The sequence below is a fragment of the Molossus molossus genome, unplaced genomic scaffold, assembly GCF_014108415.1.
Source record: "Molossus molossus isolate mMolMol1 unplaced genomic scaffold, mMolMol1.p scaffold_m16_p_15, whole genome shotgun sequence".
In the NCBI taxonomy this organism is placed as follows: domain Eukaryota; kingdom Metazoa; phylum Chordata; class Mammalia; order Chiroptera; family Molossidae; genus Molossus; species Molossus molossus.
The window spans coordinates 74,160,577-74,186,376 of record NW_023425350.1 but is presented as its reverse complement, the minus strand read 5'-3'; the positions used below and the strand labels follow the sequence as shown (position 1 = coordinate 74,186,376).

The 25,800-nt window shown below is 39.2% G+C and overlaps 1 protein-coding gene and 1 non-coding gene across 2 annotated transcripts in view; both read left to right on the top strand.

The window, feature by feature from the left end:
• Positions 1 to 1,698: 1,698 nt before the first annotated feature.
• VWA3B (von Willebrand factor A domain containing 3B) overlaps positions 1,699 to 25,800 on the top strand; it is a 219,622-nt gene continuing 195,520 nt past the window's right edge. The window contains exons 1-4 of the mRNA XM_036263356.1: positions 1,699 to 1,894; positions 18,422 to 18,516; positions 19,542 to 19,792; positions 21,905 to 22,064. Of these exons, the coding sequence (XP_036119249.1) occupies positions 1,699 to 1,894; positions 18,422 to 18,516; positions 19,542 to 19,792; positions 21,905 to 22,064 (702 nt within the window). The remainder of the gene's footprint in view (positions 1,895 to 18,421; positions 18,517 to 19,541; positions 19,793 to 21,904; positions 22,065 to 25,800) is intronic.
• On the top strand, positions 14,898 to 15,004 carry LOC118631350. The gene has a single exon (XR_004959820.1). It is a non-coding gene; the product is annotated as a U6 spliceosomal RNA (small nuclear RNA).

The following is a 25,800-nucleotide window of genomic DNA, read 5'->3' as shown; positions in this document are numbered from 1 at the left end:
AGCTGGTCAATTACAGCAATAGCAGAGTGGTTAAGAAATGGCTTTGACCCCTGCTTCTGCCACTTTCTGGCTGTGAGTCTTGAATGTCTTCTTTAAATTCTTGAAGCTTCTGATTCCTCAAATGTAAATGGGGCGTTAACAGTATGTAACTAATATGGTCATAAAGAATTTATGAAATAGCACATATAAAAAGTTCATCCCAGGGCCTTGCCAACAAATGGAGTTGTTTTTTATTATAATAAAATAAAAAACAACTTACCAGTTTGGCTCAGCGGTTAGAATGTCAGCCCGTGGACCGGAGAGTCCGGGGTTCGGTTCCCACTTAGGGCATGTACCTTGGTTGCAGTTTGTCCCTGGCCCAGGTTGGGGTCATGTGGGTGGCAACCACTCAATGTGTCTCTCTCATGTCAATGTTTCTCTCTCCCTCTGACTCTATCTGAAGATAGATGCAAAAATATCCTCAGGTGAGAATAAAAAAAAAAATGCTGCAGTTGTTTTATATTATAATAAAGGCCACAGAACATTCTGTGTTCTAGACCGTAGAGCCAGATGACGTGTTTGGAATCTCAGTCATACCTCTGTAAAATGGGAATAATAGTAGGGCTTCCTACCTCATAAGATTATTACAAGGATTAAATATATACTACCCAGAAGATATATATAATCGTTTGCTAATAATGATACTTCTAACTTTTTTTCACAAAAATCTCCCTAGTTTTGATCCAACTGATTTGTGTGATTGAAATTTCATGTGAGACTTTCAAAAAATCGGAAAAGGGAGCATTTCTATTGTTAAAAAGCATTATGGTACAGGGAACTCATTTATATGCATTGCATAGTTCGACTACAGAAGTAAGCAGAGCTTTCTATTCTTTCCTCAGGTTGTCAGGCTCTTCCTGAAGTTGTGGTGAGTGGGTCAAGATTGCATTACAGTTTAGCCACTCCTTTCCTCCTGTGTACATTGGCTATACTTAGGCTGGTCTAGATACATTTAATATGTTGCATATTGCCTTGAGTCCACTTGGTCGCGGACAGCTGGCTATGTAAGCCAGAATGTTTCAGTCCGACTTTAAAATCCTAGAGAAGAAAACATTTGGAAGGTGAGACCATGTATTCTAGCTGGGCTGAGCCGAGGTCTGGTTCCTACCCTTTGCTAGCTCCCAGTTGACCACTCCACGTGCAGAACAAGTGTGTTTCCTCTAAGGGTTTTATCCTCTTTATTGTCTCTGGAAGCAGGTGATTATAATTGAAATACTGATGTATAATGATTTAGGAGTGATTGTTTATTTTCTAAAATGGAAGAGCTTTGTATTTTTCTGATTATAAAAATAAATTCTGTTTTAGAAATCTTTAAATAATATAAAAATTCAAGCAACATAGAAAAGGCAAAAGTCCCACACGCTCCCACTGTAAACCTCTTAGCATTTATCTCTGTAAAGGTTTTTCTGTGTGTATATGGGTATCTACCTATGAATCTTGAATTTTATAGATACCTTTTAGAAATACATATGGATATCTTCTTTGCCAACAAATATACATCTGTATTATAATTTTTAACTTATAGATAGAATCCACTTAATGGATATACTATAATTTATATTAAACCAACCCTCTGTTGCTATTAGATTGTTTCCAAGTTTTCTGAATTTGACAATTGCCCTTACAGGAGGTACCTGTGGCTTAGATCATAACTCAGAGATGGAGATATCAGGCTCATCTTCTGCCATCTCTGAGCGGCAGCTTCGGAGGCAAGAGGGACTGAGCAACACCAAAACAGATGTGGCCGAGCAGAGTCTCATCTCATCTGAGGAATGGCTCCAACTGCATGGGCTAAAGAGCAAAAAATTGACCTTGAAACAGATTTTGTCACAAATTGGATTTCCACACTGTGAAGGTAGAGTACTCACAGAGCAATGCTGGCAGGAAAACCCAACCAGCATGCTGTCTGTTAGTCCCCGAGGAGGGCTGCATCAGGTCTGGATGTCCCTGAAAAACCACAGGTCTCTGAGCTTGCTTTGATCGCACTTCCTTATTAGTAAAAAAACATTTGAGCCCCCAGTATATGTATATTATATAGATGTACATTTGTTAATCCACATATTAAATATTAGTAATTATTGCCCTGGCCGGTTTTTGCTCCATGGTTAGAGCGTCGGCCCTCGGACCAGAGAGATCTGGGTTCGGTTCCCGCTAAAGGCACATACCTCGATTGCAGTTTGTACCCTGCCCCAGTTGAGGTTGTGTGGGTGGCAACCAGTTGATGTGTCTCACGTCAATGTTTCTCTCTATTCCTCCCTCTCTCCCTCCTGCTCTATCTGAAGATATACAAAAATGTCCTTGGGCGAGGATTAAAAAAATGTGTGTATATTAGTAATTATTAATTTCATTCTTTCTTCTTTGAAAGATGTATTTATCTTCTGGGATGTGCAACCCCCTTTTGGAGGTCATTGATGAAAACAGTAGATGTGTAGTTTCAGGGAGAGTGTGCTGTTTTCCTGTTATGGTCTTCCTTATGTTAGAGTCCAATTTTTTTTCTAAATGCATTGGTTTGAGTGTTGGTTCTCAACTCCTACGAGTACTGCCCTCCAACAGGGAGTATGGCAATGTGTGAGTCTTATGGATTATGCTGGCCTTATAAAATGATTTGAAAATATTTACTTCTCCTCCTTTGTGTATATATATGATTGGTGCTATTTCTTCTTTAAATGTTTGCTAGAACTCAGCAGTGAAACTTATCTGAGCCTAGAGTTTTGTTTGTAAGAAAGTTTGATAAGAGATTTAATTTCTGTAGTAGACATTGAACTATTCAGATTTTTTTTTCATCATGCCAATTTGGAAAATGTGTTTTTCAAGGAGTTTGTTCATTTCATCAGTGTTTCTTTGTTTTGTTTTGTTTTTTAATATATTGGCAAAACATTGTTCTTAATATTCCCTTAACATGTTTTTTTGTTTTGTTTTGTTTTGATCATAAGAGAGACACATTGAGTGGTTGCCACCCACACGACCCCAACTAGGGCTGGGACAAACTGCAACCGAGATATGTGCCCTTAGTGGGAACTGAACCTGGGCCTCTCTGGTCCGTAGGCCGACACTCTAACTGCTGAGCCAAACTGGCCAGGGTTCCCTTAACATTTTTTAATGCCTAGATAATCTGTAGTAATGTACCCTCTTTCACTACTGATATTGATAATTTATGTTTCTCACTTTCTCTGGACAAGTCTTGTTAGGGGCATATAACTCTTCAAAGAACCAAATTTTGGGTTTGTTGATTTTTTTTTCTATTCTTTGTTTTCTATTTCATTGATATCTGCTTTGATCTTTATTATTTCCTTCTACTAACTTTGAGTTTAATTTTAATTTCTTTTTCTCACTTTTAAGGTAGAAACTTAGATAATTGATTTAAAACTTTTCTATTTTAATGTAGTTATTTAAAATTATAAGTATTTCCTCAAGCATTTCTTTAGCTGAATTGCACGAATTTTTTTTTTTTAATTTAATTTTATTTTATCCTCACCCAAGGACATTTTCCATTTTTTGTTCAGATATAGTGGGAGGGAGAGGGGAGAGAGAGAGAGAGAAACATCGACGTGAAAGGGATACATCAAATGGCTGCCTTTCACATGATCCAACCAGGGACGGGGACAAATTGTAACCGAGGTACGTGCCCTTAGTGGGAACCGAAACCCAGATCTCTCTGGACCACAGGCCGATGCTCTAACCGCTGAGCCAAACCGGCCAGGGATGAAATGCACAAATTTTGATAGGTAGTGCTTCCATTATGATTGAGTTTAAAATGTTTTCTTTTTTCTCTTGTGACTTTTTTCTTTGGTTTTTTTTTTTTTTAAAGAAATGTGTTGTTTAATTTTCACATATTTTAGAACTTTTGAAGATATGTTATTTTTTTCCCAGCCAGTGTGGGGCTCAGCGGTTGAGCGTCGACCCATGCGCTAAGAGGTCGCCAGTTCAATTCCTGGTCAGGGCACATGCCCAGGTTGTGAGCCTGATCTCCAGAGTGGGGCGTGCAGGAGGTGGGCAATTGATGTTCTCTCTCATCAATGTTTCTATCTCTCTTTCCCCTTCCTTCCTCTCTCTCTAAAATCAATAAAGGATAAAAAGATATCTTATTAAAAGATATCTTATTTTTGTTGGAGTTCTAATTTAATTCTATTGAGGTCAGAGAATATACGATTTTAGTCTTTGGAATTTACTGAGATTTGTTTTATGGCCCAGCATATATCTTGATGAACATTTCGTGCATACTTGAAAAGAATGTGTATTCTGCAGTTTTTATGTAATGTTTGTAAGTGTTAATTGGGCCAATATTGTTGATATTATGATAGAGATATTCTTTTTTTAAAAATATTTTTTCTGTATTGACTTTAGAGAGAGGGGAAGGGAGAGGGAGAGAGAGAGAGAGAAACATCGATGAGAGAGAACATCAATTGGTTACCTCCTGCCCCCTCCCCTGGGGTTTGGGCCCACAACCTGGGCATGTGCCCTGACCGGGAAATCAAACTGGCAACCTCTTAGTGCATGGGTCAATGTTCAACTACTGAACCACACTGGCTGGGCTGATAGAGATATTCTATATCTTGAGTGATTTTCTTTTTTTGTCTGGGGGATGTGTCCATTTTTCCCTTTAGTTCTGTCAGTTTAGTTTGAAGCTCTAAATGTATACACACTAAGACTGTGATATCTTTCTGATGAACTGACAAATTTTAATACTTTTGAAATGTCCATCTTTTTTTTTTTAAATCTTTATTGTTGGATGTAAAATGTATTACAGATGTTCCACATTTTTCCCCCATTGACCCCCTCCTCCCCACTCCCGCCCTCCCTCCTGCCTTTTCCAACACTATTGTCTGTGTCCATTGGTTATGCATATAAGTTCTTTGGTTTATTTCTTCCCACCCCCCAACCCCTTTTCCTTTGAGGTTTGTCAGTCTAGCAATGAATTTGTACTTCTTAATCTCTTCACCTTTTTCACCCATTCCCCCAACCCCCCTCCCAACTGGCAACCAACAAAATGTTCTCTGTATCTATGAGAATGTTTCTGTTCTGCCTGTTCATTTTGTTTGTAGATTCCATTGTTGATAGATATGTATTCATTGCCATTTTGTTTGTTCGTATATTTTATCTTTTTCTTCAAAAAGACCCTTCATCATTTCATATAATAACGGTTTGGTGGTGATGAACTCCTTTAACTTTTTCTTGTCTGGAAAAATCTTTATATGGCCATTGATTCTAAATGACAGCTTTGCAGGATAGAGTAATCTTGATTGTAGGTTCTTGGTTTTCATCACTCTGAATATTTCTTGCCACTCCCTTCTGACCTGCAAAGTTTTTTTTTAGAAATCAGCTGACAGCCTTATGGGAATTCCCTTGTAGGTAACTATCTGCCTTTCTCTTGCTGCTTTTAAGATTCTCTCTTTGTCTTGAACCTTTTGCATTTTGATGATGATGTGTCTTAGTGTGGGCCTCTTGGGGTTCATCTTGTTTGGGACTCTCTGTGCCTCCCGGATTTGTATATCTGTTTCCTTCACCAAGTTAGGGAAGTTTTCTGCCATTATTGTTTCAAACAGGTTTTCGATTTCTTGTTCTCGCTCTTCTCCTTCTGGCACCCCCAAGATGCGAATACTGGCACGCTTGAAGTTGTCCCAGAGGCTCCTTACACTATCCTCATTTTGGGGGATTCTTTTTTCTTTTTGCTGTTCTGATTGGGCATTTTTTGCTTCCTTATATTCCAAATTGATGGTTTGCTCCTTGGATTAACGTATTCTATTATTGAAGCTGTGTAAATTATTCTTTATTTCAGTTAGTGCCTCCTTCAATTCTAACTGTGCATTCATGATTTCTGACTGGTCTTTTTTTATGCTCTTGAGGCCCTCACTAAGTTCACTGAAGTTCTCACTAAGTTCACTGAGCATCCTTATAAGCAGTATTTTGAACTCAGCATCTGTTAGGTTGCTTATCTCCATTTCGCTTAGTTCTTTTCTTGGGGTTTTGTTCTATTCTTTCATTTGGGACCTGTTTCTTTGTCTCCTCATTTTGGCTGCCTCCCTGTGTTTGTTTCAGTGTATTACTTAGCGAGAGGTATGGGGCTCGCTGAGACCAGATGCTGCTCGTTTGAAAGAGTTTAGGAAAAACCTGAAGCAGGATCTAAGACAGGCCAATCCTATGGTTAAGCAAGTGGCAACTGCTTGGGTGAGCCTGAAAGTTGGGTGGGGCGTGGCCTCAGGGAGTCACCAGGGTGGGGCTACCAGTGTGGGCCAGGTTGCTGGAGTCCCAGATATGGCTTCTGTCTGCCGCCCCAGGGAAGGGCTCACCAAAGGAACAAAGACCTCTGACAGCACCTTTGTCCTGGAGAAAGCCCCCTCTCCAGCCCTGGCTCCTGTGCCAAACAGCTCAGTTCTTCCCTGTGTGTCTCTGGCATCCCTTGAGCTGCCTCCCCTCCAAGCTTAGAGGGAGAGAGTTCGATAAGTTTGCTCGCGGGCCCTTTAAGGAGCTGCCTGGGGCTCCAGCTGCTTCAGCTTCCCTGAGCCTCAGTTCCGCTAATTTTTCCAGCGAGAAGTTATGGGGATTCTCTTCCTGGCACTGGAACCCTGAGCGGGGCACCTGGTGTGGGACGGGGACCCCTCAGTCCTCAGGAAGGGCCTTCCCAGTCGAGGTATCCTCCTGATTTTTATCCACCACACTTGTGTGTGGGACCAGCCCCTGCGCCTCCGCCCCTCCTACCAGTCTGGATGTGGCTGCTGCTTTAAATCCATAGCTGTAGGACTTCCATTCAGCTTGATTTCTGGCGGTTTTGAATGATGGTTGTTCTGTAGTTTAGTTGTAAGTTTGATGTGGTTGTGGGAGGACGTGATACCGCGTTTACCTACACCGCCATCTTTCTGAAATGTCCATCTTTATCTCAGCTGGTAGTCCTTGTTTTGACATTTACTTTGTCTGGTGTTAATATAATTACCACAGCTTTGTTATGCTTAGTTTTTACATGGCATGCATGTTTATAGTCTTTTACTCTGAAACTGTCTGTAGTCTCTATATTTAAAGTGTGCCTCTTTAACCCAGTCTCATGATCTCTGTCTTGTAACTAGTGTTTGTTTTGGTTCCCTATTTTAATGTAATAATTGCTATAGTTAGATTTAGGGCTACCATTTTACTTTTTGTTTTCTATTTGTCCCATTTTTTTTTTCTTTACCCACTGTTTCTCCTTTTCTGCCTTCTTTTGGGTAAACTGAATATTTTTTAGTGTTTCATTTAATTCCATTTTTATTTTTCCATTTAAATAATGCAGCACTATTTACAATTGCCAAGATCTGGAAACAGCCCAAGTGTCCATAAATAGATGAGTGGATAAAAAACCATGGTACATATACAGAATGGAACACTATGCAGCTGTAAGAAAGAAAGATCTTGTATCCTTTGAGAGGACATGGAGGGACCTGGAGAGTATTATTCTAAGCAAAATAAGCCAATCAGAGAAAGACAAATACCACATGAACTCATTTATTTGTGGAATAAAATGAACAAAAAAAAGCTGAGGAACAAAACAGACACAGACATAGAAAGGAGTATGGTTCAGACTGACAAACATCAGAGGAAGGGGGTGGGGGGAGAGACGATACAAACGAAAGAACTTATATGCATGTATGCATAACTAATGGACAAAGACAACAATGTTGGGGGTGGGGGCCGTATAGGGAGGAGGGTGTCTAGGGGGAAAAGGAGAAACATCTGTAACAAAAATAAATTTAAAAAAGAAAATAAAAAAATAATTTAAATAAAAAAAGAAAGAAACACAGATGGAAAAATGGCCGCGGAGTGAACGGAAGCTACACAGACTGTCTCCCAGAACCAAACTGGAATTACAACTATAACACAGACAAATCGACGGGAAAAACCAACAGAAAAGCAGCGAGGACCATATAACGAGAGACACTGACTCCATCCCGGTAGGCTTGCGAAGGAGCGAGATGGGGGCTGGGAGCCCACAGTCAGCAGCTCGGCAGCGGCCTTAGTGGGGAGCAGCGCCCTCGGGTTACACTCCCAGGCGGCTCCATAGCGCAGAGCCGGGACAGAGGCTAAAACAGCCACAGCCACTCACCTTGGGCTCCGGCAGAGGGAGGGCAGACTGGACTGGAGCTGTGTCGGGACACTCGGGATCTGGAGGGTGCTCAGAGCTTTGGCTGAGTGCAGCCACTCAGGACAGTGGCCACATTGCTCCTTCCCAGGGCTCTGAGAGAGGCAGCAGCCCCTCCCTCGGAGATCCAACCCCATCCTGTGGGCCATTGAAGTGCTAATTGAGGCTCACTAACAACCAACATCTGCCCCACCCTCGGGAAATCCCCTTGTGCTCAGCACCTGAGGGAGTTTTTCAATCAACTGACAACCCAAAACTCATCAAGTAACCTAGACTGCTAGCCTCCAGGCAAAAAGCTAGAGGATAACAGTACCTTTCCTGGGCTGGCAACTTTAACCAGGAAAGTAAGACTTGACAGTGGTGTTCAACGTGGGTCCTCCCTCGCTCATCTAAACACAGGAGAGGGAGCCACAAACAGCAGAACACCAACACCCACAGGGAGAACGTGACAGGCTCCAAAGCCCACAGTGATAGCCAAAATGGTGAAACACAGAAACAAAAGCCAAATGAAAGAGCAAGAGACCTCCACCGCAGATGAGATCAATGTGGAGCAATTAGGCATGTTAACAGAGCTAGAATTCAGAGCCATGATCTTGAGGAAGCTGAACAGCATGAGTAAGGACATAGAGACACTGAAAATAAGCCAATTGGAAATTAAAAACCAACAAGAAGAGATAAAAAATGACATATCAGAAATGAAAAACACATTGGAAGGTTTAAAAAGCAGAGTGGAGGAAGCTGAGGACCGGATCAGTGAATTAGAAGACAGGGTAGAAAAAATCAACCAATCAGAAAAACAAAAGGAAAAAACGATTAAAAAACAGGAAGACAGCTTAAGAGAACTATGGGACAACTGGAAACGTAATAATATTCGCATCATCGGAGTCCCCTGAAGAAGAAGAAAATGAGCAAGGGATAGAGAATATATTCAAAAAAATAGTGAGAGAAAACTTCCCTAATTTGGTGAAGGAAGAAGGCATCCAAGTTCAAGAAGCACAGAGAGTCCCAAGTAAGAAGAACCCAAACAGGCCCACACCAAGACACATAGTAATTAAAATGCCACAAATTAAAGACAAAGAGAGAATCCTAAAAGCAGCAAGAGATAAGCAACAGGTTACCTACAAAGGGAACCCCATAAGGCTCTCAGCTGACTTCTCCCAAGAAACACTACAGGCCAGAAGAGAATGGCATGAAGTAATCAAAGTCATGAAAAACAAGAATCTGAATCCAAGACTACTCTACCCAGCAAGGCTATCATTCAAAATAGAAGATCAAATAAAGAGCTTCCCAGACAAAAAAAGGCTAAGGGAATACATTAGCACCAAACCAGCACTGCAAGAAATGTTAAAAGGACTGCTGTAATTAGCAGTAGAAATGGGAAGAAAAATAGAACCACACTAAACAAAAATGGCAATAAATAAGTACATATCAATAATCACCTTAAACGTAAATGGATTGAATGCTCCCATAAAAAGACACAGAGTAGCTGATTGGATAAGAAAGCAGGACTCATCTATATGTTGTTTACAAGAGACCCACCTCTCAACAAAAGACTCACCTAGGTTGAAAGTGAAGGGATGGAAAAAAATTTTCCAAGCAAATGGAAAGCAAAAAAAAAGCTGGGGTAGCAATTCTCATATCTGATAAAATAGATTTCAAAATGAGGACCATAACTAGAGACAAAGACGGCCACTACATAATATTGAAAGGATCTATCCAACAGGAAGATATAACCTTGATAAACATATATGCACCCAATATAGGAGCACCAAAATACATTAAAAATCTTCTGGAGGACTTCCAAGGAGAAATCGACAGCAATACAATCATAGCAGGGGACTTCAACACCCTGTTGACAGCACTGGATAGATCCTCTAGGCAAAAAATTAGCAAGGAAACAGAGACTCTAAATGAAGCACTAGACCAAATGGATTTAATAGATATCTACAGAGAATTATACCCCAAAACTACAGAATACACATTCTTCTCAAGTGCACATGGGACATTCTCAAAGATAGACCACATGATAGGACACAAACTAAATCTCTACAAGTTCAAGAAGATTGAAATCATATCAAGCATCTTCTCAGATCACAATGGCATGAAACTAGAAATCAATTGCAACAAGAACATGCAAAGACATTTCAACACATGGAGGCTAAATAGCATGTTATTAAACAATGAATGGGTCACCGAGGAGATCAAGGAAGAAATTAAAAACTTCCTGGTAACCAGTGAAAATGAACACAAAACAACACAAAATCTATGGGATTCAGCGAAAGCAGTTCTGAGAGGGAAGTGCATAGCACTACAGGCCTACCTCAAAAAACAAGAAAAATTTCTAATTGACTGTCTAACCTCACAACTTAAAGAAATAGAAAGCAAACAAAAAGAAAACCCCAGAGCAAGTAGAAGGAAGGAAATAGTAAAGATCAGAGCAGAAATAAATGACATAGAGACCAAAAAAACAATTCAACGGATCAAGAAAAAAAAAGAACTGGTTCTTTGAAAAGATAAACAAGATTGATTGACCCTTAGCTAGACTCACCAAGAAACAAAGAGAGAGAACCCAAATACACAAAATCAGAAATGAAAGAGGAGAAGTAACAACCAACACCACGGAAATACAAAAGATCATTAACAACTACTATGAACAAGTATATGGCAACAGATTCGACAATCTAAGCGAAATGGACAAATTTCTAGAAACACACAGTCTCCCAAAACTATTCCCGGAAGAGATAGAAAACTTGAACAGACCAATAACAACTAAGGAAATTGAAGAGGTAATCAAGACTCTCCCAGCAAACAAAAGCCCAGGCCCAGATGGCTTCACGGGGGAGTTTTACCGAACATTCAAAAAAGAACTAACACCCATTCTCCTCAAACTATTTCCAAAAATTCAAGAAGAAGGAAGACTTCCAAACACGTTCTATGAGGCCAGCATAATTCTAATTCCAAAACCAGAAAAAGACACTACGAAGAAAGAAAACTACAGGCCAATATTCCTCATGAACATAGACGCCAAAATCCTGAACAAAATACTAGCAAATCGGATCCAGAAATACATCAAAAAAATTATTCACCATGACCAAGTGGGATTCATTCCAGGGATGCAAGGCTGGTACAATATTCGCAAATCGATAAACGTGATACACCACATAAACAAAATGAAGAATAAAAACCACATGATCATATCAATAGATGCTGAAAAAGCATTCGACAAAATCCAGCATCCATTCCTGATAAAAACGGTCAGCAATGTGGGAATAGAGGGATCATATCTCGACATAATAAAGGCCATATATGAAAGACCTACAGCCAACATCATACTCAATGGACAGAAACTAAAAACATTTCCATTAAGAACAGGAACAAGACAGGGATGTCCACTTTCGCCACTCTTATTTAACATTGTACTGGAAGTCTTAGCCACAGCAATCAGACATGAAGAAAAAATAAAAGGGATCCAAATTGGAAAGGAGGAAGTGAAACTGTCATTATTTGCAGATGACATGATATTATACATAGAAAACCCTAAAGACTCCATCAAAAATCTACTCGACTTAATAAATGAATTTGGCAAAGTAGCAGGATACAAAATTAACGTCAAGAAATCGACGGCATTCTTGTACACCAATGATGAACTCACAGAAAGAGAAACTGAAAAAACAATCCCATTTACCATTGCACCAAAAAAATTACGATACCTAGGAATAAACTTAACCAAAGAAGTAAAGGACCTATTTGCAGAAAACTACAGGTCATTGAAAAAAGAAATAGAGGAAGATATAAAAAAGTGGAAGCACATACCCTGTTCATGGATTGGAAGAATTAACATCATTAAAATGTCCATACTACCCAAAGCAATCTATAGATTCAATGCAATCCCCATCAAAATACCAAAGACATATTTCACAGAACTAGAAGAAATACTTCAAAAGTTCATATGGAACCAAAAAAGACCCCGAGTAGCCACAGCAATCTTGAAAAAGAAGAACAAAGTAGGTGGGATCACAATACCAGATATCAGGTTATACTACAAAGCGACTGTAACCAAAACAGCCTGGTACTGGCACAAGAACAGGCCTATAGACCAGTGGAACAGAACTGAAAACCCAGAAATGGACCCAAGGCAATACGCTCAATTAATATTTGACAAAGGGGGCGAGAGCATACAGTGGAGTAAAGACAGCCTCTTTAATAAATGGTGTTGGGAAAATTGGACAGCTACATGCAAAAAAATGAAACTAGACCATCAACTTACACCATACACAAAAATAAACTCGAAATGGATAAAAGACTTAAATGTGACCCATGAATCCATAAAAATTCTAGAAGAAAATGTAGGCAACAAAATGTCGGACATCATACGGAGCAGAACTTTCACTGATACATCACCTAAGGCAACAGAAATAAAGGAGAAAATGAACACATGGGACTACATCAAACTAAAAAGGTTCTGCACAGCAAAAGAAACAGTCATCAAAATGGAAAGGCAACCCACTGTATGGGAGAACATCATTGCCAATGATGTATCAGATAAGGGGTTAATTTCCTATATATATAGAGTGCTCATACAACTCCACAAAAGGAAGACAAAGAACCCAATTAAAAAATGGGCAGAGGAGCTGAATAGACACCTCTCCAAACAGGACATACAAATGGCCAAAAGACATATGAAGAAATGCTCAACATCACTAATCATCAGAGAGAGGCAAATTAAAACAACAATGAGGTATCACCTCACACCTGTCAGAATGACCGCCATCAACAAATCATCAAACAACAAGTGTTGGCGAGGGTGTGGAGAAAAGGGGACTCTAGTACACTGCTGGTGGGAATGCAGACTGGTGCAGCCGCTATGGAAAACAATATGGTGCTACCTCAAAAAATTAAAAATTGAACTCCCATTTGACCCAGTGATTCCACTGCTGGGAATATACCGTAAGAAGCCTGAAATACCAATCAGAAAGAATATATGTACCCCCATGTTCATAGCAGCACTATTTACAATAGCTAAGATCTGGAAACAGCCCAAGTGTCCATCAGTAGACGAATGGATAAAAAAGCTGTGGTACATATACACAATGGAGTACTATGCAGCGGTAAGAAAGAAAGATCTCTTATCCTTCGAGACGACATGGAGAGACCTGGAAAGTATTATCCTAAGTGAAAGAAGCCAAGCAGAAAAAGACAAATACCACATGATCTCACTTATATACGGAATATAATGAACATAGCAGTCTGAGGAATACAGTAGACCCAGAAACATGGAAGTAGGGCACCGACTGACATCCCTCAGAAGAGGGGATGGGGGGTGGGGGGGTGGGAAGAGATAAACCACAGAACTTATATGCATGTATGCATGACTAATGGACATGGACAACTAAGCCGGGGACGGGGTGGAGGTGGGGTGGGGTGGGGGGTGCCAATGGGGTAAAAAGGTAAAATATCTGTAACAAAAAAATAAATAAAAATTCATAAAAAAAAAAAAGAAAAAGAAAAAGAAAGAAATACATCCTTGGGTGAGGCTTACAAAGAAAAAAGAATAATAATATTGATACTGTTGTGTCTGAGTTGTGTTTACAGTTGTAGTAAGACATTTTATAATTATTGTTTTGTTTTTATGTCGTTCTGTTTGTTTTGTACTTTAGAAGTAAGACCTGAGCATTACTTTTATATATGATTAGATTTACAGAAGTTGTTTAAGGAATAAGTGCTTAGGAATAATTTGTCTGTCATATTTGTAAATCTCCCTTGTCAGGTGTTTGAGTGTTTGAGTCAGATAAATTAAATTTGCAATTGTAGTTTGAAAAAAAAAATTCTAAAAAATGACAAAATTTTTTACTATTTCTTTGAAATGTAAGAACCGTATTACAGTATAGCTCTATTTACCTCCACTCCTGTTCTTAGTGTCATTATTTTAATATACTTTATCTCTATGTATATTATAAATCTCACTTTAAAAAGTTATTTGTCTTTTAAATAAATTGAGTAGAAAAAATAGCATTTTAAAATCCACGTATTTACTATTTACAATATTTTTCTTCATGTAAGAGTTGAGGTTCCATCTAGTGTTTTTTCCTTAAGGTTTCTTTTAAGCATTTCTTGTAGTACAGGTCTGCTGGTGACTGATTTTCTCAGTTTTTATCTGATATTGTGCATTTCACCGTATCTTTTTTTTTATTTTTTATGATTGATTGATTTATACTTTTTATTCTAAAATAGTGATAGATTCACAGAGAGTTGCAAAGATAGTATAGACAGGTCCCATGGACCTTTTTTCCGAGTTTTCCCTAATGGTTACATCTTATAAAATTGTACTATGATATCAAATCCAAGAATTTGACATTTATACATGGATTGTGAATAGTTCTATGTAACTTAATTACTTGTGTAGATTTGTGGTAGTGTGTAACCACTACCACAATCAAGATACAGAATGTTTATAACTATGAAGCTCTCCCTTTGCTACCCCTTTATAGGCGTACAGACAGACCCCTACCTCCCAAGCATCCTTAACTTCTAGTGACTACCAGTCTGTTTTCCATCTCTATAGTATTCTCATTTAGAGAATACTTATATAAATATTATAATATCATATGTGAACTTTTGAGATTGGCCTTTTTTTGTTTAGTATTATTTCTTTGAAGTTCATCTAGTTGTTGCATGTATCAATAGTTTTTTTTTTTTTAATTGCAGAATATTACATGGTATGGATGTAACCATTTACCCATTAAAAGACATTTGAGTGCTCGCTTCAGCAGCATATATACTAAAATTGGAATGATGCAGAGAAGATTAGCATGGCCCCTATGCAAGGATGACACGCAAATTCGTGAAGCATTTCATATTTAAAAAAAACAAAACAAAAACATTTGAATAGTTTCCAGTTTGGAGCTATTACAAACAAGGCTATGAACAGTTGTTTACAGGTTTTTATATAGAATATAAATTTTCATTTCTCTGGGATATCTGCCCAGGAATGTAATTGCTTGGTGGTATGTTAAGTATATGTTTTATCATTTTGTTAGGAAACAGAGAAACTGTTTTCCAAAGTGGCTATACTACTCACATCAGTAATTATGAGAGATAGCTTTCCACATTATACCAGCTTTTGGTTTGTCAACATCTAAAAATTTTGCTATTTCAATAGTTGTATAGTGATACTTCATTGTGGTTTTAATCTGTATTTCCCTACTGTCTAGTTTGGTTGCACATCTTTTCATGTGCTTATTTGGTATATATCATCTTTGGTGAAATAAATGTTCATGTCCTTTCATCATTTTCTAATTAGATAAATTTTTTTGATGTTGAGTTAAATGTTGAGCATCCATTGTGTATTCTGGAAATGAAATCTTTGTCAAATATTTGGTCTGCAGATATATTCTCCTAGTCTGTAGCTTGTCTTTTTTTTTTTTCTTTCCTCAATATGTTTTCATTGGTTTTTTAGAGAGAGAGGAAGAGAGAGGGAGATCGAAACATTAATGTGAGAGAGCAACATCGATTGGCTACTTCCAGCTCACCCCCTATTGGGGATCAAGCCTGCAATCCAGGCATGTGCCCTGGCTGGAAATTGGACCTGGACCTCTCAGTCCATGGGACGATGCTCAATCCACTGAGCCACACTGGCAGGGCAAGTTCCTTCTTTTACTATTTCCTTTCTGTTTATTCCTTTATTCAGTCTTTAAAAGTAGCTCTGCTAGCAACAGTCTTTTTAGTTTCTTGTCTGACAATGTCTTTATTTCTCCATCATTCCTGAAGAATAATCTTTCCATATGTAAGATTTGAGGTTGACAGTTATTTTCTTTTAGCACGTAGAAAACATTATGCCACTTCCTTCTGGCCTCCATGATTTCTGATGAGAAAGTAATTTTCATTAGAATCGATTACATACTACTGGTATGCAAATGTTTTTATTCTGCTATTTCTTTATTCAAGTCATTACATCTTCTTTATATACTTGCATATCATGTCCTCCTTTTAAATCTCTTATAAGAATTTGTGTATTTTATATCTATTGATATTTACCATATTGGAAGTTAAGACTAAAAACTTTAAAAAAATATTTATTAATTCATTTAAAAGTAACAAACCCATTATATGTTAACATAACATTTTTAAGGAAAATAAGTATATTTTCTGAAAAAACAATTTTAGTAAGAGTGCCATTGTTTTTACATTTTTGCAAATCTTTTTAATGTCTGTCTCAGTAGAAAATGCTTAGATTTTCATTTCTATTTTGAAAAATAGCAGCTTTATTGAGACGTAATTCACAAATAATACCATTTATCCATTTAAAGTGCACAATTCAGCACTTTTTAGTATATTCATAAGTATGGGCAACTATAACCACAGTCAACTTTAGAACAGTTTCATCACTTCAGAAAGAAACCTTGTACTCATTAGCTATCCAATTTACCCTCAACTGCCAGCCCAAAGCAATCTACTTTATGTCTTATAGACTTGCTTGTTCTGGAAGTTCATATAAATGGAATCATATAATGTGGTCTTTTGTGATTGGCTTTTTTCACTTAACAAAATGTTTTTAAGGCTTATCAATATTGTAGCATGAATTGGTACTTTATTCCTTTTTATGGCCAAATAATATAAGGAGATGGATTGTATGGAGATACCATAGTTGATCCATATATTAGTTGATGTGTGGAGAGCTGATACTTATTCTCGAAGGTAGTTAACTTAGTTGGACTCAAACTGCAAACTATCCCCTGCTAAATAAATGCTAATCTCACCAACTGCCTTCTTTCAAGGATTAATGCCACTCCAGTTTCTACCTATTCTTGATTGCTCTCTGGTATCTTCAAGTATCTATTTTTATATTTTTTTCTGTGTGAGGATTTTCCAATAAAATTCACCATTGCTGGATGCAGAATTCACAATGCCTCACATTTTAATTAGCAAATGTAGTTTATATAGTCTTCTGTAGGTTCATCTCTTTCAATCCTCAAAAAACAGTACTCTCTCCTCATTCCAGATAAATGTCATAGGTGAGAGAAAAATCAATGGGTTGTCTCCTGCATGCCCTCTACTGGGGGTCAAGCCCACAACCCAGGCTTGTGCCCTGACCGGAAATTGGATCAGGACTTCTCAGTCCATGGGACGTCACTCAATCCACTGAGCCACAGTGGCTGGGCTAAGTTTAACTTAAAATTCTGAAAACAAGTCCAAATCCTGAATAAAAGTTTTCAGAAATTAAACACAATTTCTGTGTTTTCTTGTTGACCTCTTACTTTTTTTTTTTTATCCTCACCTGAGGACATTTTTCCATTCTTTGTACAGATAGAGTGGGAGGGAGAGAGAGGAAGAGATAGAGAGAGAGAAACATCGACGTGAAAGGGACACATCGAGTGGCTGCCACCGCACGACCAACCAGGGCCGGGGACAAACTGCAACCGAAGTACATGCCCTTAGCGGGAACTGAACCCGGGTCTCTCCGGACCGCAGGCCGACGCTCTAACCGCTGAGCCAAACCAGCCAGGGCGTTGACCTCTTACTTAATCATACTGGACAAGTGAACCAGGAAACCAAGAAGCAAACCCTGTTTTCTTTCTCTTTAAAAAAAATGTATCTTTATTATTGAAAGTATTACAGATGTCCCCCCCCCACCACTAATCCCCTTCCCCTACCTTCACTGCACTATTGTCTATGTCTATGGGTTATGCATATATGCATATAAGTTTTTTGGTTAATCTCTTCCCACCCACCCCCTTCCCTCTGAGATTCATCAGTCAGTTCTGTGCCTCCATGTCTCTGGATCTATTTTGTTCATCAGTTTATTTTGTTCATTAGATTCCATATATAAGTGAGATCATGTGATATTTGTCTTTCTTTGACTGGCTTATTTGGCTTAGCATAGTACTCTCCAGTTCTCTTGATGTCATCTCAAAGGGTAAGAGTTCTTTTTTATTTTTATTTTATAGCTGCATAGTATTCCATTGTGTAAATGTACTACAGCTTTTTTATCCACTCATCTACTGATGGGCACTTGGGCTGTTTCCAGATCTTAGGAAACCAAGAAGCAAACTCTGTTTACCTCCTCATTCATTCATGTATTAAAGTATTACCCATGTCATAAACAGTTACATTTATAGCACCTAGAAATACTTCATTATTTGGATCCGAATGCAAAGCATCACAGAATGTTGCTGTCACTGGGGATATAATTTGAATGGTGTCAGAGAAAAGCATTTTGAAATAAAAACAAGAAGCGTTGATAATGTACCATTTTGATTGTTATTTTTTAATAAACTGCAGATTATGTGACTTCTCTGGGGAGATTTGTGGCTTCCCGATATGCCGATGGCCTGTTTCCACGGGTCTACAGAACAGAAGATGGCACAGCATACAATGTAAGTGGGAGTTCCCCTTAAGGGACAGAACCTGTGATGCATTGCTGAGGTCTGGGAGAGGCCCATGCAGAGAGGCTCACACTGCTTCCATTGATGCTGGAGCTTGAGGAATAAGCCTGATGAACAGGGGGATGGAGAAGGACAGGAGTTTAAGACAGAGGACACAGCATGAACCAAGTATGAAAATGTGGAATTACAATTTAGGTATTTTGGGGTGTTCTAAGGGTTCTTGACATTTTTAAAAAGTACCAGATCTTTAAAACTTTGATTCCTCACACAACAGAGTATAATATTTTCTTATTCCTTTTCTATGTCTCCTACTACCCTACATCCTGAAAGACCTTGCACAATTTTACCTGATCTATGTGACTGATGGTTTATTTGTGTATACAAGTAATTGCCTGCAAGCCTGTGCCACCTTTCAATGATAGGTGTTGGTGGCAGCTGTAGGTGATCAAGTGATCCACATACAGGGGAGCCTGGACTGAGAGACAGGATAAAGGTCATGAGCAGGAGGAAGAGCCACTGAGGCAGCATCCTTCCAGCAAGCCGGGCAAATGAGCTGGCCTATTTAGAAGCATTTTCAGAAATATTTTTGGCATGTGGTAATTAGGAAAACTTTTTAGTGAGGCTTATTTTTCCATCTGCCTTTGCTTATCTCTCTTTTTTCTCCTAAATTTCTTAAAAGTTCCCCTGGACATTATCTGACAATGGCAAATCTGTAACTATAAGATAAAACATGATCTAGAAATAGATTTTTAAAAAGAATGCTGTGTTTTTGAAGAGAACACATGATCACCTTTTCTCCTGTGGGGAATCAGCCAAGGATTTTCAGTTGAAAGATTAGAATATCCTTTTGGATTATGTGAGGTTCGGGGGGGTCGTCTACAAAACTGTTATTAACGCACAGTTCTAGATGGCAGGGGACTTGACTCATTGGGCCCTGTTGTTCCTGGCTGCACTGTGGTTCAGATGACTTCTTTTGATGTGCTTTTATTTTGTTTCTTTACTTTTATTTCATTAAGCTGACAGCCAAATCAGAACTGATCTATCAATTTGTAGAACATTTAACACAAGCTGTGGAGAGCTATAAACAGCGGATAAACTGGCTTACTAGCAAAAGCCGGCAGATTTTTGGTGTCATCTTGGAACAGTGCATCACCATAGTGCTGGATTTTGGTGGCATGCGGGAGGAGGAGCTTAATCTGTGCCAAGATGCTCTAATAATGGTCCTCCAGGAGCAAGTGGCTCACATAGCCAAGTTCAATATCATACGGTGAGTTTCTTATAGGAATGGGATATTTCAGTGACACTTCATAGGTAATTTGCATCTATTTGGAGTTAAGTAGCATAACTAACATAGTAAACTCTATTGGGGAGAGAGTTGTTATCTTGTAATTTCCTAGAATATAGAATTCCAGCAGAAAAGCCATAATGAATAAATCTTAGAAAACTTTTATCTGCTTTGTACATGGCATCTTAGTTTTCAAACTAGGAGAGATTTAGAAACATATTTTTCTTTATTGCATGGCAAGGTAAAACATATAAGAATATGAATTATATTGACTATATATTGAAGGCCATAAAAATGCCTTCACTCGTTTTAGATCTTAGCTCAGATAATGAATTTAAACTCGTCACAAATTTTACTGGTTTTCAGACTGAGCTTGCATCTCAAGTTGACCTCTCCATAAATTCACCCCCTGAATCAGAACAACAGATGGCTGGTTTTATAGAATTTCCCATATTTCGTAATTGTCACAATCAATCATTTATGGATTCTTAGATTTGAGAGGATTTGGACTGCAGGGCCAACTTCCTATGTGGAACACTGGTTGCACCTCCCTGACAAGAAACATCTGGAAGGGGGGAATCTACCTGAGTTTTTCTTTTCTTTTTTTTTTTATCCTCACCCAAGGACATTTTTCCCCCCATTTTTTGTTCAGATAGAGGGGGAAGGAGAGAGCAGAAGAGAGCGAGAGAGAGAAACATCGACACATCGAGTGGCTGCCACCTGCACGACCAACCAGGGTCGGGGACAAACTGCAACCGAGGTAGGTGCCCTTAGCGGGAACTGAACCCGGGTCTCTCTGGACCGCAGGCCGACACTCTAACCACTGAGCCAAACCGGGCAGGGCTTTTCTTTTTTTAAATTGAATTTATTGGGGTGACATTGGTTAATAAACTGAGTTTTTCTTTTTTAAAAATAAAATATTATCAGCTAAATAGATGACATCTTTGGGGATACTGCCTAATTGTGTTCTATCCCATGTTCCTGTTTCTGTCACAAACCTATTATTGAAGAACTAGGTGCTTAAGTTTGCAACACTTTAGCTTTCTTGAAAATGTATGCTATAGTCTATGTGCCACTCAGCCAGATTCTTTTCCTGGAGTGGCCACACAGAGGTGACACACATGTGAGGCAGCCTCTGTCTCTGGGGGTGGGCTCAGAGAAACGATTCAGGATGACTCATTTAGTCCATGATTCACATAATACTTATAATCATAAATTCATATATGATCCATATCACTCGTTCAATTATAAACATGGAGATAAATAAATTCAAATGGCTGTTTTCAAAATAAAAATGATTTAATAAATTTTAAAAACACATCCTCTGCTCTGCTGAACTCAGAACAATACTGTTTTTTTTTAAATTAATTAATTTATTTTTGTTACAGATGTTTCTTCTTTTCCCTCCACTGACTCCCCCCCTTCCCCTGTCCCCAGCTTTGTTGTCCATGTCCATTGTTCATGCACACATGCATATAAGTTCTGTGGTTTATCTCTCCTCCACCACTTCTCTTCTGGGGATTGTCAGTCTGTACCCCACTTCCACATCTCTGGGACTACCCCATTCCTCAGACTGTTATAGAACAATACTGTTTTTGATCTAAAAATGCCACTGATGGAAATCTTTCAGAACAATTAAAACAGTGTAATAAAAGAGCCAGAAATAAAATTTTATAGTAACAAAACTGTTGTTGATTTGCAAAGCTTAATGGTGTGAATTCTTATAAATTTACTAGTAATAGAAGACAGTTACATATAAAGCTTCCTATTTATGAAAATACCATCAATAATTTTAATATTTTATTAATATTAAAATAATATTAAAATTAATGTTAAAATATATTAATTTATAATATTTTAAATGCTCTATTGTCCTGTAAACATTGTTTTTCTGAGTGAATAAAGCTGATGAAAGGTAACGATGCTTTGGACACCTGTCTCAGAACCAACAATTGGTTGGTAACTTTCAGAGGGCTGGGAGCTGCTTTTTCTTTCAGCACTGGTGATATTAAGTGGCCAATTGCTTATAGCTGTGAGACTGAGGACTGACAGCTGTCTTGACTGCTTGTGAGAGTCCCATGCGATTCCTTTCAGGGTTTCTCAAGAGCCTGTGAAATGGCAGGAAAATGCTTCTCCTGTGATGGAACAATCCATAGCTGCTGCCATCAGCTGGGTTGAGAAACTAACCTTCGAGCAGGCCCTGAGCCAGACTGGCCACCTGGAAGCGCTGCTGGAAGCTGGGAAAGACAAAACTGTAAGTGTGTATCCAGGGCTGCCCCAGGTCACGAAGGTGGCTTCAAGCTTATTTCTTCACATTCAATATCCTCATACTGCCTTTCAGCTAATCTGGGTCCCTTCCCAGTCGCATCCCACAGGGACTGCATCATTGGCATTAAAGAACCCTGTAAGTCTTAATCCTATTCACCTCTGAATTTGGAACCAAGTGAGAAACAGGTAATAGGCTCCAGACAGGGATCAAAATCACAGCTTCGGTGATGGCAGAGCTGGACCAACCAAAATGAGACTTTCTAACACCTGTTCTCCGGGCCTGTCTGGGTTCCCCTGGTGGGGTGACTGGGGTCAACCGTCATTTAGCCACTAAAAGCCATATGCTGCTCACAGCCACTGAGCACCGAGAAAGGACAGGATATTCGCCCATAGTTCTACACTCTAACACTTTAATTCCACTCTTCCTCTCCTGCCAATTAGATAAATCAAGCAACTCTTACAGGACGAGAGGTTGGAAGAGTCCTCATCGAACTCTTAGGATGAGGAAGTAGGGCTTCCCCAACATCCATATTCTGAAGCTTTCTCACTTCCCCTTCTTTACAAATGGGTCTATCATGTTCTTTCCAAGGTGAAGTATATCCATGCCAATGATTCATTTATTTTCAAATGTTAATGTATTCACACATGCATTTTGATAGGGACCTTTTGGAAATAAAGATTTATCTGGAAGAAGTGATTAAATGGTGGTGTTTTATGTCTTTTAGCCATAAGGATGTGTGTTTTTGTGAGTGACTGTAAGGTGGGACTGTCAAAGGTAGTGGCAAGCCAGAGAGGAAGTCCTCTGGGCAGGTGGGTCTTTTGACCCAACTCAACTCCCTGTGCTGGGGTATGTTCCCATTCCTTTGAGATACAGCTACTTAATTAGTACCTATTAATTCATATTTAATTGCTTTCTCAACTCTGGAATTCTATAGATTTCAAGCTTTATTTTGCTGCATTAAGAAGTCCTTTCTTGGTCAAGAAGGCCATGTTCTGGCACCTTGCCTAATGGTCACCAGAGTGTGTTTATTGATACTGAGGATGATGGTTTGAAATTGGAAACATATTGTTTATCCTCATGAAACCAGAAGAGCAAATGTTTCTCATTAAAGAAGAACAAAATACAAGCTACTTTGTTCTTTCTTTGGCCTTTCAAGTTTGTCTTAACATCTGTAAAATTTCAAGTGTCTGGACATTGTAATTAGCATTCAAGAGATGGAACATTTTACAGGCTCATGTGTGTGTGCGTGCGTGTGTGTGTGTGTGTGTGTGTCTTTGTGCGCATGTGTGCTCTCTTTGTTCACCTGGCTACCCTTATCACAGCTGACTGACAACTTGACAGGACTGCAAGATTTCCTGGTGACCTTGATTCTTTATTTTACTTACCTCTGGTTTGTGCCTCTCCTTTCTTTGGGCTTCATCCCAGCCCAGAAAATATGGAACGTTTTATTGAGTTCCAGGAAGTCCATAAAAGAGGAAGAATCCAGAAAGAAGCTTTCAGGCACTGATCATCACACGCCACCCAAAAACTCTTGAAGAGAGACTGGAGTATAGCAGATGCAAAACACATTTAGATTGGTGTGTCCCTCCACCTAGAACTCTATCTGGGTGTGGTCCCAAGGAAAATTCTGTAAATGCAATCACCTTATGTATAAAAATGCCATGCCCTATGTTTTATAAGGAATAAAACAAAGCAAAGCATGAGTGTGTGTGTGTAGGGTAGAGTGAGAAGGAAATGGGTCTCTGCAAACCTCATGTCCACCCCAGTGAGTTTCAAATGGATTCATGTTGCTGCTGTGTGCTATGAATAGAAAAGATTTAAGGCTTAAGAAACTTGAACAATAAAGCTAAACACCCAGACTTTTCCTACTGATGATAACTTGCTTTGGGTTAGTATCTCCCATGAGTGAGTCCTGAGAGGAACCAAGAAAGTGATCTTGTGTCCAAAGATTAACACGGAAGTTGGGTTCTGTATCTGGTCCACATGAGGAGGGAGGGCTGACTGATGTGCTTGGTTACAGTAAAGGAGGATGTTCGGAGGCAACTAGCCTTCAAAACTGGGCTTTGTCACCACAGGTAGGCCAGAAAGATTGAACAGAGAGGGATGACTAAGCATGAGCCTTCAAGTTCAGAGGAGCTAGGCAGAGTGTGGGAGTCTGTTTAAATCTCTAACCATGGTATGTGAAGAACACTGTACATGGATGAATTACTGTTGTATCCTGTGGGAAAAAAACCTGGTTCATGGATAGGGCAGACTGTGGGGTACTGAGGAAAATATTTGTCAGTTTAGAGGGCTGGCATTGTCTTCAGAGCCCAGGTGTGCTATCCAGCTCAGGGTTTCTGTTCTGCAGTATACTGTAGTCTCTGGACTTGCCTTTTGGAAGCTGGTAGCTTCCTTGGTCTTTATGAGGAGGAGGTGTTGTGCTAGGAGGCCCCAGAAGGCCTGCTGGTCCAGGATGAGAAGGATATTTAGGAAGGAGAAGACTGATAATCTCAGCTGCCTGAGAGGGCTAACCAGGGGGCTCTGCCTGTTTTCAGAAATAGAGGGCACTTCTGATTCTCTTTGTGTTCTCTCAATGTCTCTTCCATCTTCCTAGTAGACATAACTTTGTTTACCTGTCTACTGGGAGACTAAGTGGGTGAGTTAGAGACACACCTGCATGATTTCATGAGGCGCTTCCCCACTAGTCAGTAAACTGAAGCATTGGTTACATCAATTACAAAACTGGCATTTTATTTACTTCCTTGCAGTGATTCAGACAGGCATCCGATCTTTTTACTTTTGATTCCCTGACAGTGGCAGTACCTAGCAAGGGTTCCACAAATTTTTGGTGAACACTGAAGGAATAGAAAGGAAATAATGTTAATATTCTTGAGGTTGGGGGTTGGATATGAATCTAAGAGAGTCCCATTCCCAAGCTATGGTACATAGTTGAGTTTTTTTAATTGAAGGGGGATGGTGATCTGTGTGAGACCAGGAGGTGAATTTGCTGAGCCACATGTGACTCTGGTAAGGATGGTGGGTGGACACAGGGACCCTGAAGCCTGGGAGGCCAGAAAGTTGTTGGTGGTGGTCAAGGGTGTTAGGACAGATCTGAGAAATGAGCTAGATTAATACCATGAGGGTAGTTTTTGCCATAAGGAGAATCAGAAAATCAAAATTGCTGATCCAGGAAAGGTCTGCCACAGGCACGGGAAGGATCTGGAAGTTAGATTCAAGGTCCGAGTTGGTCAATACTGTTGCAGTGGTCAAAGTTGTATGAAGAACAAGAAAGAATTTTGCTAGACCTCTCTTGCTGTTCTGGTTGACTTTCATTTCTGCTTCCCTGCAGAGTGAAGATTTTTATTTTATTTTATTTTTTTTAATGTATCTTTATTGTTGAATGTATTAGAGATGTTCCACATTTTTCCCCCATTGACCCCCTCCTCCCCACTCTCACCCCCTTCCTGCTTTTCCCCACACTATTATCTGTGTCAATTGGTTATGCATATATGCATATAAGTTCTTTGGTTTATTTCTCCCCCCCCCCCCCCCACTCCCCTGCCCTTTGAGGTTCTTCAGTCTAACAACCAATTTGTACTTCTTAATCCCTTCACTTTTTTCACCCATTTACCTTAACCCCCCTCCCATCTGGCAACCAACAAATTGTTCTCTGTATCTATGAGAATGTTTCTGTTCTGCCTGTTCATTTTGTTTGTAAATTTAATTGTCGATAGATATG